At 39.4% G+C, this 15,216-nt stretch overlaps 1 protein-coding gene across 6 annotated transcripts in view; it reads right to left on the bottom strand.

The window, feature by feature from the left end:
- Positions 1–15,216, bottom strand: part of knl1 (kinetochore scaffold 1) — a 113,141-nt gene that overhangs the window by 83,147 nt on the left and 14,778 nt on the right. For 3 of the 6 annotated variants that reach the window (XM_060828761.1, XM_060828760.1, XM_060828762.1), the window contains exons 4-5: positions 13,786–13,845; positions 8,704–8,771 (exon numbers count right to left, since the gene is read on the bottom strand). In XM_060828761.1, the coding sequence (XP_060684744.1) occupies positions 8,704–8,771; positions 13,786–13,845 (128 nt within the window). Of the gene's footprint in view, positions 1–8,703; positions 8,772–13,785; positions 13,846–14,575; positions 14,715–15,216 lie in introns of all 6 variants that reach the window. The other 3 variants (XM_060828763.1, XM_060828764.1, XM_060828765.1) reach the window with 2 other exon arrangements.

Genomic DNA, 15,216 nt, shown 5'->3' on the forward strand with positions numbered 1-15,216 from the left:
TCTTTCAGATATAGGTACTTGCCAGTATCCTCTGAGTAAATCTATCCCAATACAGTCCACAAACGTGGAATCAGACTTTGTAATTGCATTGATTTTGCGATTGTACCCAATGGTTATGTGTGGACTATCTGGCTTTGGCACATTACAACAGGTGAGATCCAGTCGTTGCAACTCACTCCAATTATGTTGTCTTGCAGCATGTGTGTAATCCCTTTTTGAACTTGTGCCAGCTTTGGAGGATTAAATTTATCAGGATGTTGCTTAATTGGAACAGCATTTCTTATGATCTAGTATATCCCAGTGTATTCACACATACCTCCCCATGCATAGCAATAACTCTTTCAGGTCATTTTAAATTTTCCTCTGGAAAGTAACTCAATTTATCCTGAAGTTTTTGGTAACTTGCTCATTGTACAATCTAATTTGAGGTCTGTCCAATTTGATTTGCAGAATGTAAATTCAGAATCTTCTGAACTTAGTTCTTTACTGTGTTGTAACCAGTAGCATATTTTCCTTCTACTTTCCTTCCCTATCAAAATACCTTTTGAGCACATTCACAAGACTCCAGACAGACATCTGTGTGACATATCAAATATCAAGTCAAAAGGAATTGAGCGAGGCAAGCTAAGATCCACTCAGCATTTTTTTTCCCCAAAAAGATTCATCTATTACGAGGAAGTAACACTAAAACCTTACCTCAATGAGCAAAATGATGAGTTTTTGATTTTGTATTCTTTGTTTCATTGTATGCAGTGATAGTTTTAAATACCGTCTAGGCAACTTCACCCATTCTATTTAATCATTCCCTAAAATTTGACTCAATAGTTCAAATGTGGCCTCTGAATTCTGACTCACCAATTTCAGGATTTCTCTCTCTTCATGCACAAAAACTAATTCAAATGGACTGAATTTGGTAGATTCATTTGGTGAATCTAACTACAAAAAGTACAAACAGAATCCCTTTATCCCAATCATCTGGATAGTCTTGACGATAAGTCCTTAAAATGGTCTTTCATATTTAATGCCATCTTTCTGCAGTTCATGATGGTATGCGTGGGTTTAAATTATTTTATTCCTAAGCTGTCCATAAATTTTAATCAAAATTATTCAAGGAAGTTAACACATTATCTGATTGTATCGGAGTAGCTCATATCTAGTGAAATATTTCAGTAATTCTTGTATAATCCTTTTAGTTGAGATATTGCATAATGGAATGGCCTCTGGAAATCTAGTGGACTCAGCAACTCTCCTGCTTTTCAGATGCTACCCGACTCCAGTGCAGCTTTTCGACCCTGACTCTCCAGCATCTACAGTCCTCACTTTTTCCTATATCTATTATTGTCAACAAACACCAATTCCCACTTTTTGTTTGAGGTAAGGGTCCGACACAATCAATTAAAGACTCCCGTAAAGGTTCCTCAAATGCAGAAAAAAGGTATTAAAAAGGTGCAGGTTTTATTATTGCCTGTGGTTTTCCACTTACCTGACATGTCTGGCAAAATATAACTATATCCTTACGCAGCCCAGGCCAATAAAAATGTTTGTTTTATAGCTTGAGCTTTTCTTACCCCTAAATAACCTCCTACTGGTAATTGATGCGATAACCACATCACTTTTTTTTTTTATATAACCTTTGTTCCACAAGTCAATGCAACAATGAGGGCCGAAGGGCCTGTACTGGGCTGTAATGTTCTATAACCCACTGGTAATAAGTGATGAACGTCTGCCCAGTTCTCTTCTGCCTTAATATGTAATGTTCTTCATTTCCTCATTAAAACATCATTTTTCAGATAGTAATACTCAGGGATACACTCAGATTCTTCTTCCATGTATGCTTTTTGATACAATTGCTTCAGTTGTTCATCTTTCTGTTGTAACTCAGTTAATTTCGGAGCTAAAAATATCCACATTGTCCCCCATGTGTTTCTGTTTTGTCGCAACATGGTTTCTGATAATTCTATTTCAATCTCCTTATCTGTATTCGTTGATTTCTCCTGCTGTTTTGACTGGTGACTTTGTGACCTTATTACCGCACAGTCAAGAAAAGTCTAGTTGCTTGATTTTTCACAGGTTTTTCAACCACAGTAGGCAGCATTCCTACTATGACCAAACTATATGATTAGTAAGGACAAATTGTATTCCTAGTGCCAAGAGTTCATCCAGTACTCCTACTACCACTTCTCACTGGACACCCTAACCTCATTCTACATAACTGAGCACTTCTTATCTCACTGAATTCCACAGACAAGCAATGTTTTAGCAGTAGTCCATGTGAATTACATATTTCATCTCTCAAAAAGATTGAGATGATCCCATACCTCTTAACACTAACTTCTTTACCTGCTGCGCCTGGCCTTTGCAAGTCAACCTTAACTTTGCAAGTAAATGGTTTAAGATCTGGCACTTCCTCCAAAACCAACCTCCAGATTGTACATTTTGGTCCAACGTATTAGCCTCCACTGTGCTTTCCTTCACCACTTCAACAAAATTCACTGGCTTCTCCTGTTTTCCTACATCCATCTTCCCAGTGCTTTTTCTAATCCACCAACACCGACTTCATGTGGTACACTTTTATTGCAGTGGAAACAGTGCAGCTTTTCAACTTTTCTTTCCCCTTCATTGTTTCCTTTATACCCTATAGTACGTTATTCTTATCTTCACTGAGATATACTTTCCCCTTACCATATGAGGATTTCTCTTTTCCCCAATTTCTATCCCTAATGGATTGCAATTGATGGTAGAAACCAAAGTTTGATTTATGAATTATCTCAATCATCAGCGAATGTTGTTTTAACTCTTTACTCTTCAGAGTTCTCACTATTTCAGGAAGTGAATTTTTGAACTCTTCCAAAATAATAGTCTCTCTAACAACAGAATATGTTTGATCTATTTTCAAGCACTTATGCACCTATCAAAATTGCTTGTTTGATCCTTTCAAACACAATGTTTGTTTCAACGGGGTTCCTCCTTCGATTCCAGAGGTTGTAGGCTTCTGGTATAAGCCCAAATGCATTTAAGATGGCTTTGGTCATCTCCTCAATTGCCCAAATACCTCCTGTGGTAGTGATGCAAATACCTCACTAGCTCTTACCTAACAGTTTTGATTGGATCAACAAAATCCACATGGTCACAGGCCACTTCAATTATTTAACTACCTTCTCAAATGAGATGAAAAAGGCTTCTACATCTTTCTCATCAAGTTTAGATGATGCTTGGATATATTTAAACAGATGTGGCGGCAGTTCGAGCACCTGCTCTTCATTCCTGCGCCTCGGATGCTATATGACTGGCTGTGCTTTTCCAGCACCACATCTTTTGACTCGGATCTCCAGCATCTGAAGTCTTCACTTTCACCTATATTTAAGTAGATCCTCACCAGGGCTTTGGCTATGATAGTGAGGATGAGCAAACCTAACTCCTCACTAAGCCACCTTCTATATTGACCTCTATTCTTTTAAAGCTGATTTTCCTGTCTAAGTGCCAATTTATGAAGTTCAAACTCTCTTTCTCCCTTACTTCTGCTAGGACATTCCTCTCTTCCTTTTGTTCTGCTAAAACTATTCTGACTTTGTCTTTTGTTCTGGTAGGACAATTCGTTCTTTTTCTTTTCCTCTGCTTTTAGTCATAATTCAAGGTGTTTAATTTCTTTTTCTCTTTGTTTTGTCTCAGAAGCAAGCAGCTAAAATTCAATTGAAAATGAAGCAAAGATTCTGGTGGCATTTCCAGCAAGCTTAAATGCAGAACTATTGCTGTAACTATCTCTCCTTTTCTCATTGATGAGGGCAACTCTAACTCCAGCAGCTTTGCCTTCCTCAACTTTTGTAAAACCCTGAAAGTCACTTCTTCCACCCCCAGAAAACATTTAGTGACTAAAAGTGCCATTGCTACATAAAGCACTGTTTAAACGAACTGAATTCAATGCCCAGAACAAAAAGACACTAACACATACCACTCACCACTTAGTGTCCATTAACCCTAATCTTCAGGTGGAACAATTGAATCAAATCCTGGATAAGTCACAAATCTGTTGTTATGGACCAGACCAGACACCCTCAAAATACTTCAAGGTAGCCTCGACCATAGCTTTTATTTTAAACGCAGATGTGAAGTGAATATTCCAGGTGTGATGCAGCTAGTCAAAGGATTCCACTTTAAGCGAAACAATTTATTTAAACAACACAGTTGAAAAATGAGCAAAAATAAAACAGTTTGAAAACTCAACCAACTCGATCCCAGAACTTAACAAGGGAGCTGTTCCATTTCCTGTAACATCCCATAAACATTCTCCTTGACAAAAGGTGAATTCAAACACAGGTTCATACAGGAAGAAGAGGAACCATCTGCTGAAGCTTGCAACTTTTCTCTGGACTGCAGCAGCTTCTCTGCTACACCTAAAAAGAAACTGGAAAACTAAACTGAACTGGGAGAACTGACCACTCCCCTGCCATGTTAAACCAGGGTCTTTTCTGACATTTTGGCAACTCCATATCTGGGTTTAAAAAAAAACTCAAGGACAAAATAACCTAAGAAGCAGCATCACAACTTTGCCTGGCACCATGCAATACTTCTTTGTATCTCTCTAACCTACACTTTCCTCTCTACTTCTTATGCTGTGACTTCCTCATTAGTCAAGAATTTGCATATTTTTAAAGCTGATCCCCCACTTCTCTGGAGAGGAGACTGCCACATGTTCCAGACCCTCAGAATTTTAACGTCAATAATTTCTGGGTTGAAGGAGTCACCTTATTAGGAAAAGATGAACTCCAGTCCACTGATGTTGACAAGAAGAAAGAAAAACGAGGTACAGATATGGAAATAGACAAGTGGGTGGCACAGTGGCACAGTGGTTAGCACTGCTGCCTCACAGCACCAGAGACCAGAGTTCAATTCCCGCCTCAGGCGACTGTGTGTGGAGTTTGCACATTCTCCCAAAGTCTGCGTGGGTTTCCTCCGGGTGCTCCGGTTTCCTCCCACAATTCAAAAATGTGCAGGTTAGGTGAATTGGCCTGGCTAAATTGCCCGTAGTGTTAGGTGAAGGGGTAAATGTAGGGGAATGGATCTGGGTGGGTTGCGCTTCGGTGGGTCGGTGTGGACTCGTTGGGCCGAAGGGTCTGTTTCCACACTGTAAGTAATCTAAAAAGTGCTGTGCTCATTTAAATCTACAAGTTGACACTGAAAGTGTGGGGTTTTGTATTTTAGAAAGTCAAATCAAGAGTCATAGAGTCCTACAGCATGGAGACAGGCCCCAACTAAACACGCTGACCAAAATGTCCATCTACGCTAACCCCATTTCCTTGCATGGCCCACATCCTTCTAAACTGTTCCTATCCATGTATTTGTCCAAATACCTTTTAAATTGTTGTTAATGTATCTACCTCAAACACTTCTGCTGTAACTCATTCCAAATGTGTACCACATTCTTTGTAAAAAGTTGCCCCTCAGGTTCCCTTTTAATCTTTCACCTCTAACCTTAAACTGATGCCTTCTTGTCTACGATTCCTCAAATCTGGGAAAAAGACCAAGTGCATTCACCCTATCCATGCAGCTCATTACTTTATCTACCTGTATAAAAAAGGTCTCCCCTCAGTCTCATACATTCTGAAGAAAAAAGTCCTAGCTTGTCCAACCTCTCTCTGTAATGCAGACCGAGTCCATACAATATCCTTGTAAATTTCTTCTCTACTTTCCAGTTTAATAACATTCTTCCTACAACAATGTGACCAAACCTGAACGAAATACTCCAAGCGCAGTCTCACAAACATCCTACATAACTGCAACACAACTTCCATTCTCCATGCCCTGATTGAAGAAAGCCAATGTGCCAAAAGCTTTCTTCACTCCCTGTCTGGACTCTACTTTCAGAGTAACCATGCACCTGAACACCATGATCCCTCTATTCCACTATACTCTAAGGCATTATTATTCACCATAAAACTCCTACCTTGATTTGACCTTCCAAAACACAAGACCTCACACTTACCTAAATTAAACTCCATTTGTCATTTCTCAATCCATCTCCCCAGCTGATCAAGGTCCCGTTGCAATTTCTGAGAACCTTCCTTACTGTTCACAATACTGTCTATTTTAGTGTCATCTGCAAAGTTATGTCTTGCACAGTCTCACCCAAATCTTTAATATAGGTAACAAACAGCGATTCCAGGCACTCCACTAGTCAGAGGCCTCTCATCTGACAAGCATCCTTCCACTATCACCTTCTGCTTCTTACCCTCAAGAACCTCATTGCAAATTCTGAGATTGGGGAGAATCCAATCTCTCTTATTTTTAAAGATGCTGTTTCTTTTTGACTCTGCCAGTGGTGAAACATACTTTCAGCAATCTCGATTTGGAGCTGCCAGTGTTGGACTGGGGTGTACAAAGTTAAAAATCACACACTAGGTCATTGGCCAACAGGTTTATTTGGAAGCACTAGCCTCCAGAGCGCTGCTCTTTCATCAGATCCACAAATACTTGTTGGACTATAACCTGGTGTGTGTGTCTTAACTTCAGCAATCTCGTTATGTCCTTCAGGATCCATTTACTATACTCGTATCTCTGCCCATAGCTGCTGACACGTGCATTTGTACACACTGTCTCTTCCTGCCATATTCAGATTGTCATAACCTTATCATGGCCTTGTTCTCTTGCTTTGTGCTCTTCTTTCAATTTATCCTATCGCCCCTTAGTTGATCATTTGCTTCCACCATTTAATGTAAAGCCCTCTCGGACACCTAAATTATACAACCGCCCATAGTGCTGGTCTCTGCACAGTTCAGATGAAGAGCATCCTAACAGTATAGCACCAACTCTCTCTAGAACTGGTGCCAATACTTCATAAATCAAAATAATCTCTCTTGGTCACAGGTAAGAAACCCAAAAGTATTGGAGTATTGAAATGGCCTTTTGTTTTTTGAAGATGAGGGCTGATTCAGCCAATAATAAATGCAATGTGCGTTAAGTGGCTGTCTGGAGAGAGCTAGAAAGACAGATCCACAGTATCACATCTATGATAAAAGAGGAAATTCAAATAGCAACTTTTCAGAGGGGGCTTTGAGGGGGTAGTGAAAACTGGACTGCAATCTTGTGACTACAAAGATAATGAGTGGTAATGACCACACAAAAGTACATCAAAACAGGCTAACCTTCAATTAGCATTTTGCTTTTGAAGGATACACGTTAAAAACACTGGTTTCAACTCTGGGAGTGCACCAGTGGGACTGAACAGTGTAAAGAACTGTTCCCTACCATCTCTCACTCAATGCTGCAAACCAGTTAAAAATAAACAGGACAACAAAAGGGCATTCTATTCCACCCTGGAACTTACTTGCTGCAATGCAATCAGGGTCAAAAAGAGCAAAAACACTAAATTATAATGTGCTAATTCAGTCACTATTGTACTAGTTAGATTTCCAAATGATGTTTCGAAGTTCTGCCTGTTACAACAAAATTGAAACTTCCTAGCTTGGATGAATAGGAACTATTCAACAACCAATAAACTACCTACTCCCTAGTCATGTCATACCTTAATTTCTCTTTGCAAAGACGAAGTCCTGACTGACTTCTGGTTAGGAGAAAGTAATGACGACAACTCAGTCGAAAAGTGCGACCTGAAAAAGCACAGCAGGCCAGGCTGCTTCAGAGAAGCGGCAGAGTTGACATTTCAGGTAGAAGCTTTTTATCAGGATGAAGGGCTTACACCCAAAATGTCGACTCGCCTGCTCCTTGGTTGCTGCCTGACCTGCTGTGCCATACCTTTTGACTCTCAAGTCTGGTAAGTTGGTCTTCCTCTTGACCATCGACTCCTGTTCGCTGACTGGAATTAGTTAGTTGGCAAATGACAATTTCACACAGCAATGCTATCCCCAGAAGAACAGACAAATTGCCCATTTCTGTTTTGAAATTATGACCCAAGAAGAATCAGAACTATGGGGAAGTCTGAAACCACAAAATTCAACTTGAAGCCAACCAAACCACCAATCTACACTGGTTGCATGCCCTTGCATTTTCTTTTTCCTAAATTACTTTATCTATCCTTCCCAACAATATTTTGTATACGCCGAAGCTAGAGAGTATATTTTTTATGATTTTACTATGACTAGATGAAGTACATTAATGCTAACCTCTTTGTTAAAGCTTAAGAAAACCTGCAAATCTGCCTGATTATAAAAAACTCAATTCATTACATGCAAATGGACCACTGGATTTTTTCTTAAAGATTAGATTCTCTATAGTGTGGAAACAGGCCCTTCGACCCAACAAGTCCACAGTGACCCTTCAAAAAAATAACCCATCCAGACCCATTTCCCTCTGACTAATGCACCTAACACTTGGCAACTATATATATTTTAAAAACTTCTAATATAGTTAAAGGAGTGCAGTGGGACAAACAAAGAACAAGATGTCTACCACTTAACCACTACCAGGTGGTCTACACTAAAGCACAGATTTCAACATTCACTAGTTTGGCATGCCCTCTCGTGGCACAGTCAGTCTCCCTACTCCAACACCAGAGAGAAAGGGCTAGGTTCAAGTCTTACCAGCTCCCAAAGGTGTATAATAATATTTCGGAACAGTGATTAGAAAAATAAAAGGTCAATTTTTTTAAAAATTAGCTTGGTCCAAATAAACCGTCAAGAATTTAAATCCTTATATGATGCTCATGTTAAATGGAATTTTAATGTGTGAAGCTCCACCTCTTTCACTTACTTGATTTCTTTGGTCTCTGCAAAGCTGACTCTTCGAGAGCTCCTGCGAAGTTTTCCCACAGGCTCCATCTACAAAGCAGGAAAGAAGAAGAAAAAAAATCAGAACTACTATTCTAAATTGTACTTTTGATTATTTGTATATTGGTATTTCTGACCATTGAAAACATTACACCCATGATAACATTAGATTAGTATTATTGAATGTTAAATACTTAGTAGTTGAAGGTAATAAAGAAAGCAGATATTGACTAATACTTCTTAATTATACTTAGATGCGTAGAGGCTTTTTTTTCATAGAATCCTTACAGTGTGGAAACAGGCCATTACGCCCAAGACACCCAATGATTTTATGATGGGACAGTTGTAAACAGTAGAGGACTTTCAAAGCAATTTCTCCAAAGTGCTCAGCAAAAGTACATTCCAGTGAAAAGGACGGACTGTAAGAAAAAGGGGTTATCTGCTATGGGTGTCTAAAGAAATAAGGGAGGCTATCAAATTGAAAGAGAAGGCATACAAAGTGGCCAAAATCAACAGAAACTAGAAGATTAGGAAAACTTTCAAGCTCAACAGAAAGCCATAAAAAAAATAGGACTTACAAAATAGCACAAAAAGCAAAAAAAAAAGGTGTCTATAAATATATAAAAATGAAAAAGAGATTGGCTTTATGGGAAGAGAATAGGCATTTAGTTATGGGATTTGATGAAATGGCCAAGGCAGTGAGTAGGTATTTGTGAAGGTCTTCACAGTGGAGGACACTAATAACATGCTAGTAATTGACAAAGAGACAAAAGTACTTAAGGACCTGGAAACAAATCAATATTATGGAAGAGGTAGTGTTGGACAAGCTAATGGAGCTAAGGATAGACGAATCTTCTGGCCCTGATGGAATGCATCCCAGCGTACTAAAAGAGGAGGCAGCACAAACCACAACTGCGCTTGTGGTAATTTTCCAAATTTGGCTGGATTCTGAGGCAGTTCCAGTAGATTGGGAAACAGCAAATATGATGCTACTGTTCAAAAAGGGAGGTAGACAAAAGATGGGGAATTATAGACTAGTTATCTTAACTTCTGTAGTAGGGGTGATGCTCAAGTCTATTATCAAGGAAGAAATAGCAAGGCATCTAAATAGAAATTGTCCTGTTCTGCTGACACAATAGGTTCGTGAAGGGCAGGTCATGCTTAACTAATCTTTTGGAACTCCATTAAGACATTACGAGCAAAGTCAATGAGAACCCTGTGGATGCAGTGTATCTACATTTCCAAAATACCTTTGTCAAGGTGCTGCACAAGAGACTGCTGCGTCACATTAACGGTAAAGTATTAGCATGGATGGAGGATTGTTTGACTAACAGAAAGCAAAGAGTGGAGATAAATGAGTGTTATCCTGGTTAGCAACCTGTAATGAGTGGTGTGCCTGAGGGATCCGTGTTGGCACCACAATTATTCACAATTTGTATTGATGATTTGGAGTTGGGGATCACGTGAAGGATGTCAAAGTTTGCAGATGACACTAAGATGAGTGGCAGAGCCAAGTGTGCAGAGGACTGTGAAACTTTGCAGAGGAACATGGATATATTGAGTGAGTGGGCAAAGGTGTGGAAGATGGAATACAATGTAAATAAATGTGAAGTCATACATTTCGGTAGGAGTATCAGTAAAAAGGATTATGACTTGAATGGTAAAATATTGCTGCATGTTGCTCTGCAGAGGGACCTGCACTGTCTTGTGCATGAATCAGAAGGTTGGTGTGCAGGTACAACAAGTAATTAGGAAGACAAATGGAATTTTGTCCTTCATTGCTCAAGAGATCGAGTTTAAAAGCAGGGAGATTATGTTGCAGCTGTACTGGGGGCTGGTGAGGCCACACCTGGAGTACTTCGTGCAGCCTTGATTATACTTCCTTGAGAAAGGAAGTACTGGCACTGAAGGAGGTGCAGAGGTGGTACAACAGCCTCAAAATTAGAGGGATCAGATTTAGAACTGAATTGAAAAGATCAGCCATTGAATGGCAGAGCAGGCTCAAAGGGTCAAATGTCCTACTCCTAGTTGTGTTCTAAGTTCACAACAACCCTTCAATGAGTAACCTACCCAGACACATTCTCCTACTGTATTACTCTACATTTACCCCTGACTAATGCACCCAACTTACACATCCCTGAAAACCATGGGCAATTTAGCATGGCAAATCCATCAAGCCTACACATCTTTGAACGGTGGGACGAAACTGAAGCACCCAGAGGAAACCCACGCAGATATGGAAAGAACGTGCAAACTCCACATAGACCGTCACTGAGGCTAGAATCAAACCCAGGTCCTTGGCACTGTGAGGCAGCAGTGCTAACCACTGAGTCACTGTCGCCCATATTTTGTGATGCAGAGGTCCCTACCACCAATCCAAAAGACCTTTGTTTCAAGTCCCACCTGCTCCAGTTATATCCTAACATATCAGAACAGTTTGACTGAAAGAAAAACAAACTTAGGTGTGCAGGGATAGCTTCCCTATCTCTGGAAGATAAGGTTCAGGTTCAAGCTCCACCTCCCCTGAAGAGATGTCATAACTTTCTGAACATGTTTTTAAAACAAAACTCTCAAATGTGAATAAAGAGTCAGTCAGCACTAAGGTGGACGATTTTAGAACAGAGATACGAGCTCAGTGGCACACAACAGAAAAATCTCAAACATTCTAGTCTTATTGTATTCTTCTTTAGACTTGAAGGCCTTCTAAACCTGGTGAGAGAAGATGGTCATTAAAAAGTGAAAGCTGGAAATGAAGGTTTATTTTCAGATAGAAAGTTCAAATTGGAGCTTTTTTTAATTAAATAAAAGGACTGGAGAGTGTTTGAAGATGACAAACCAGGTATAAAGATGACTAGATTTCATGCTTTCAGGAAGTGGAATCTTACGACCAATAGGAAAATAAAATCAATGTATGAACATGGGTTCCACCCCAATTGAAGAGAAAACAAAGATGGGCCCAGGCACTTTTCGTCCAGCCAGAAACATGATCAGCTGTAAAGTATTTTCAGAACTAGGAGTCAAGCAAACTGATAGTGGAGGAGGTTTGAATAATTTTAAAATTAATGATTAAAATTTATATGAAAGATGACTCATTGCAAGTCTGAGGTTTGGCCACATTTCGATAATTTTAGAAAACTGGATAGAATACGTTACATGGAGTTTCACCAATTGTATGCAGATTGAAGTAATTCAACTAGGAGAAACTGAGGACTGCAGATGCTGGAGATCAGAGTCGAGAGTGTGGTGCTGGAAAAGCACAGTCAGTCAGGCAGCATCCAAACAGCAGGAGAGTTCATGTTCTGGGCATCAACCTTTCATCAAGGAATGATGAAATGGTTACCCATAGTCTACAGCAAAATGGAGCTTTTCTCTCAGAGAGACTGCTGGTCATGTTTTACTGCGAGGGTCACCACGCTTAGGGCAGAATAGTAGGTGGAGACAGAGGGTTCTTTATGGCAACCACAGCCCGAGTGGGATTTGAATCCACACTGTTGGCATCACTCTGCATTGCAAATCAGTCAAGTGAACTAACTGGCCCTCAAACATAGTGTCTCATAACATATCTGAACAAGTTGATTAAAACATACTTGTGTGTGGAAGCTCTTGTGGTACAATGGCAGTGTCTCTGTCTGAGCCAAGAGGCTTGTGTTCAAGACTGCTGCAGAGTTGTGCCTTAACATCTGAGAAAATATCAACTCACTTGTGTACTGCGTTTTGTGGTGCAATGGTAGTGTTCTCACCTCTGAATCAGAATACCCAGGTTTAACCCCCACTTGTATGGGGTGTTACAGCCTAACTAACCTCATGTGTATGGGACTCTTGTGGCACAATGGTAGTGTCTCTACCTCTTGTCCAGAAGGCTTGGATTGAAATCCCAGTTGCTCCAGTGATGTATAACATATCTGAACAGGTTGATTCAAAATAGTTATTGAATCAGAGGAGTCATAGAGATGTACAGCATGGAAATAGACCCTTCGATCCAATCTGTCTGGGCCGAACAGATATCCCAACCCAATCTAGTCCCACTTACCAGCACCCAGCCTGTATCCCTCCAAACCCTTCCTATTCATATACCCATGCAAATGTCTTTTAAATGTTGCAATTGTACCAGCCTCCACCACTTCCTCTGGCAGCTCATTCCATACACGTACCACCCCCTGCGTGAAAAGGTTGCCCCTTAGGTCTCTTTAATATCTTTCCCCTCTCACCCTAAACCTATGCCCTCTAGTTCTGGACTCCCCGACTCCAGGGAAAAGACTTCGCCTATTTATCCTATCCATGCCCCTCATAATTTTGTAAATCTCAATCAGGTCACCCCTCAGCCTCCGATGCTCCAGGGAAAACAGTTCTATCTTATTCAACTTCTCCCTATAGCTCAAATCCTCCAACCCTGGCAACATTCTTGTAAATCTTTTCTGAACCCTTTCAAGTTTCACAACATCCTTCCGATAGAAAGGAGACCAGAATTGCACGCAATATTCCAACAGTGGCCTAACCAATGACCTGTACAGCCGCAACATAACCTCCCAACTCCTGTACTCAATACTCTGACCAATAAAGGAAAGCACACCAGATGCCGTCTCCACTATCCTATCTATCTGCGACTCCACTTTCAAGGAGCTGTGGACCTGCACTCCAAGGTCTCTTTGTTCAGCAACACACTCTAGGACCTTACCATTAAGTGTATAAGTCCTGCTAAGATTTGCTTTCCCAAAATGCAGCACAGTCACCCAGGACTAGGGCACACCATTAGATTGGAAATGGCAAACAATAGTTTCCATAGAAGCATTCCAATCTGAATGTGTTCTTTGCTAATGCTAAATTGGTCTATCCATATACCAATTTAGTCACTTCAAATGGGCTTCAGTATGGCTTCTAGTACCCACTTGTGTAGAATCAAATCATCAGTATATGTAAGCTTAAATACCTCTCCTCTGCCAATTTGCCCACGTCTTATTTCCCATGTCACAAAGCCAGGTATGTCACAAATGACATACCACACAATTTTGTTATCTGTAATCCTAACAGTTCAGCAGATTTGCTTATTTTGGTAATTCCTTGTTACCTTCTGGCTGATATCTGCTTCTTTCAAAGTTCGAAGTGGGCTCCTTGAAACTTTCAAAATCTTGTGGTAGGGAGAGAAAGAAAAATGAATCTTAAGTATAAAACATTCTAAGACAGATGGATCAACATGAGTCAGTACCTAATTTGGCTTAAAATTGAAAAGACTAGCTGTAATTTTAAATGGCATCATATTGCCGTTTAGGCCTTTTACACAAAGCAACTTTCAGTAATTGCAAATCTTTGTGCAGTCTAAATTGGTACAACTGAGAAGACAGCGGATAGTCAGAAGCATCAGTTCAAACTGGAATTGATAATAGTCAAGAGCTCACTTAAAATTGTGTTCCTCTAACCTGCCATAAAAAAAAACTCAGGACAACTTAAAACACTGAAGATATATTAAACATAGTTGTATTTTTTTTAAAAAACCTAACAATCTATTTCAATACATCAACTGAGAGAACAAGGTGACCAGCAATAGTTAAATGCTGATTTTTTTTTTAAAAATTCCAATGAGTTTAGCATTTAAGTTTATATAATTAACCAAATAGGAATATTGGTAGCCATATTTAACTATCATATTGAGATACTCTTCATACTGGTGCAATATTGAGCTGATTTTATTAAACCCTAGTTCTCATTGTAGATGGACAAAGTGAAGAAAATTTAAAAACGTGAATATCAATGAAAACAAAGTAATTCCTTAGAAGACAGCCGAAAGCAAACAATCTGACAGGAAAACAAGATGACATTGTAGCCAATAATAAATCTGCAAGAAAAATAAATGTAAATACCATGCTAATTTTGGCTGCAAATGGTCTCGTGCCTTAAATGTTAGTTATCAGGATAGGCTAGAAGTGAAACGGAATTCCCAGTTGTTCCTAATGTTTTTTTCTCCCCTTTTTGAAGTTGGTTGTCTGGTCATCCTCCTAACTAAAAAAATTCCATTCACATGATTACAATGGGACATGATTAAAATGGCTTTTTAAATATATTTGCATGGTTTCCTTAAGGTCACAAATGTTTCGATAGTGATATTTATTTTTATAAAATCGGACATAAAAATGTTTGAAAACTGACAATGATTTCCAGCTAATGACCACAAAATAGTTGGATACTTGATGTCTCCATCACTGAATTAACTTAGATGTCCTTTGTATCCTAGTAATATATAATCAACCTTCTTTTATACAATTAATGGTGCAGTTACAAAGGACATTTCATCAACAGATACTTCGAAACATTTTGCATGTTTTTATAGCTATTGATGGACTAGTGATGAATGTTAAATAATCTGTGTTAACAAAGCAGATTTTGTAAATTTGTTGCTTCCTACTCTGAGGTGAAAAAGAACAAAATGAAAAAACATTCTTGCATGTTTTAACGAACTGGAATTTTGATCAGCGTCACATTGTTTTGTCTGTGCATGCTGAGT

This window comes from Hemiscyllium ocellatum, chromosome 8, assembly GCF_020745735.1.
Source record: "Hemiscyllium ocellatum isolate sHemOce1 chromosome 8, sHemOce1.pat.X.cur, whole genome shotgun sequence".
NCBI classification, from domain to species: domain Eukaryota; kingdom Metazoa; phylum Chordata; class Chondrichthyes; order Orectolobiformes; family Hemiscylliidae; genus Hemiscyllium; species Hemiscyllium ocellatum.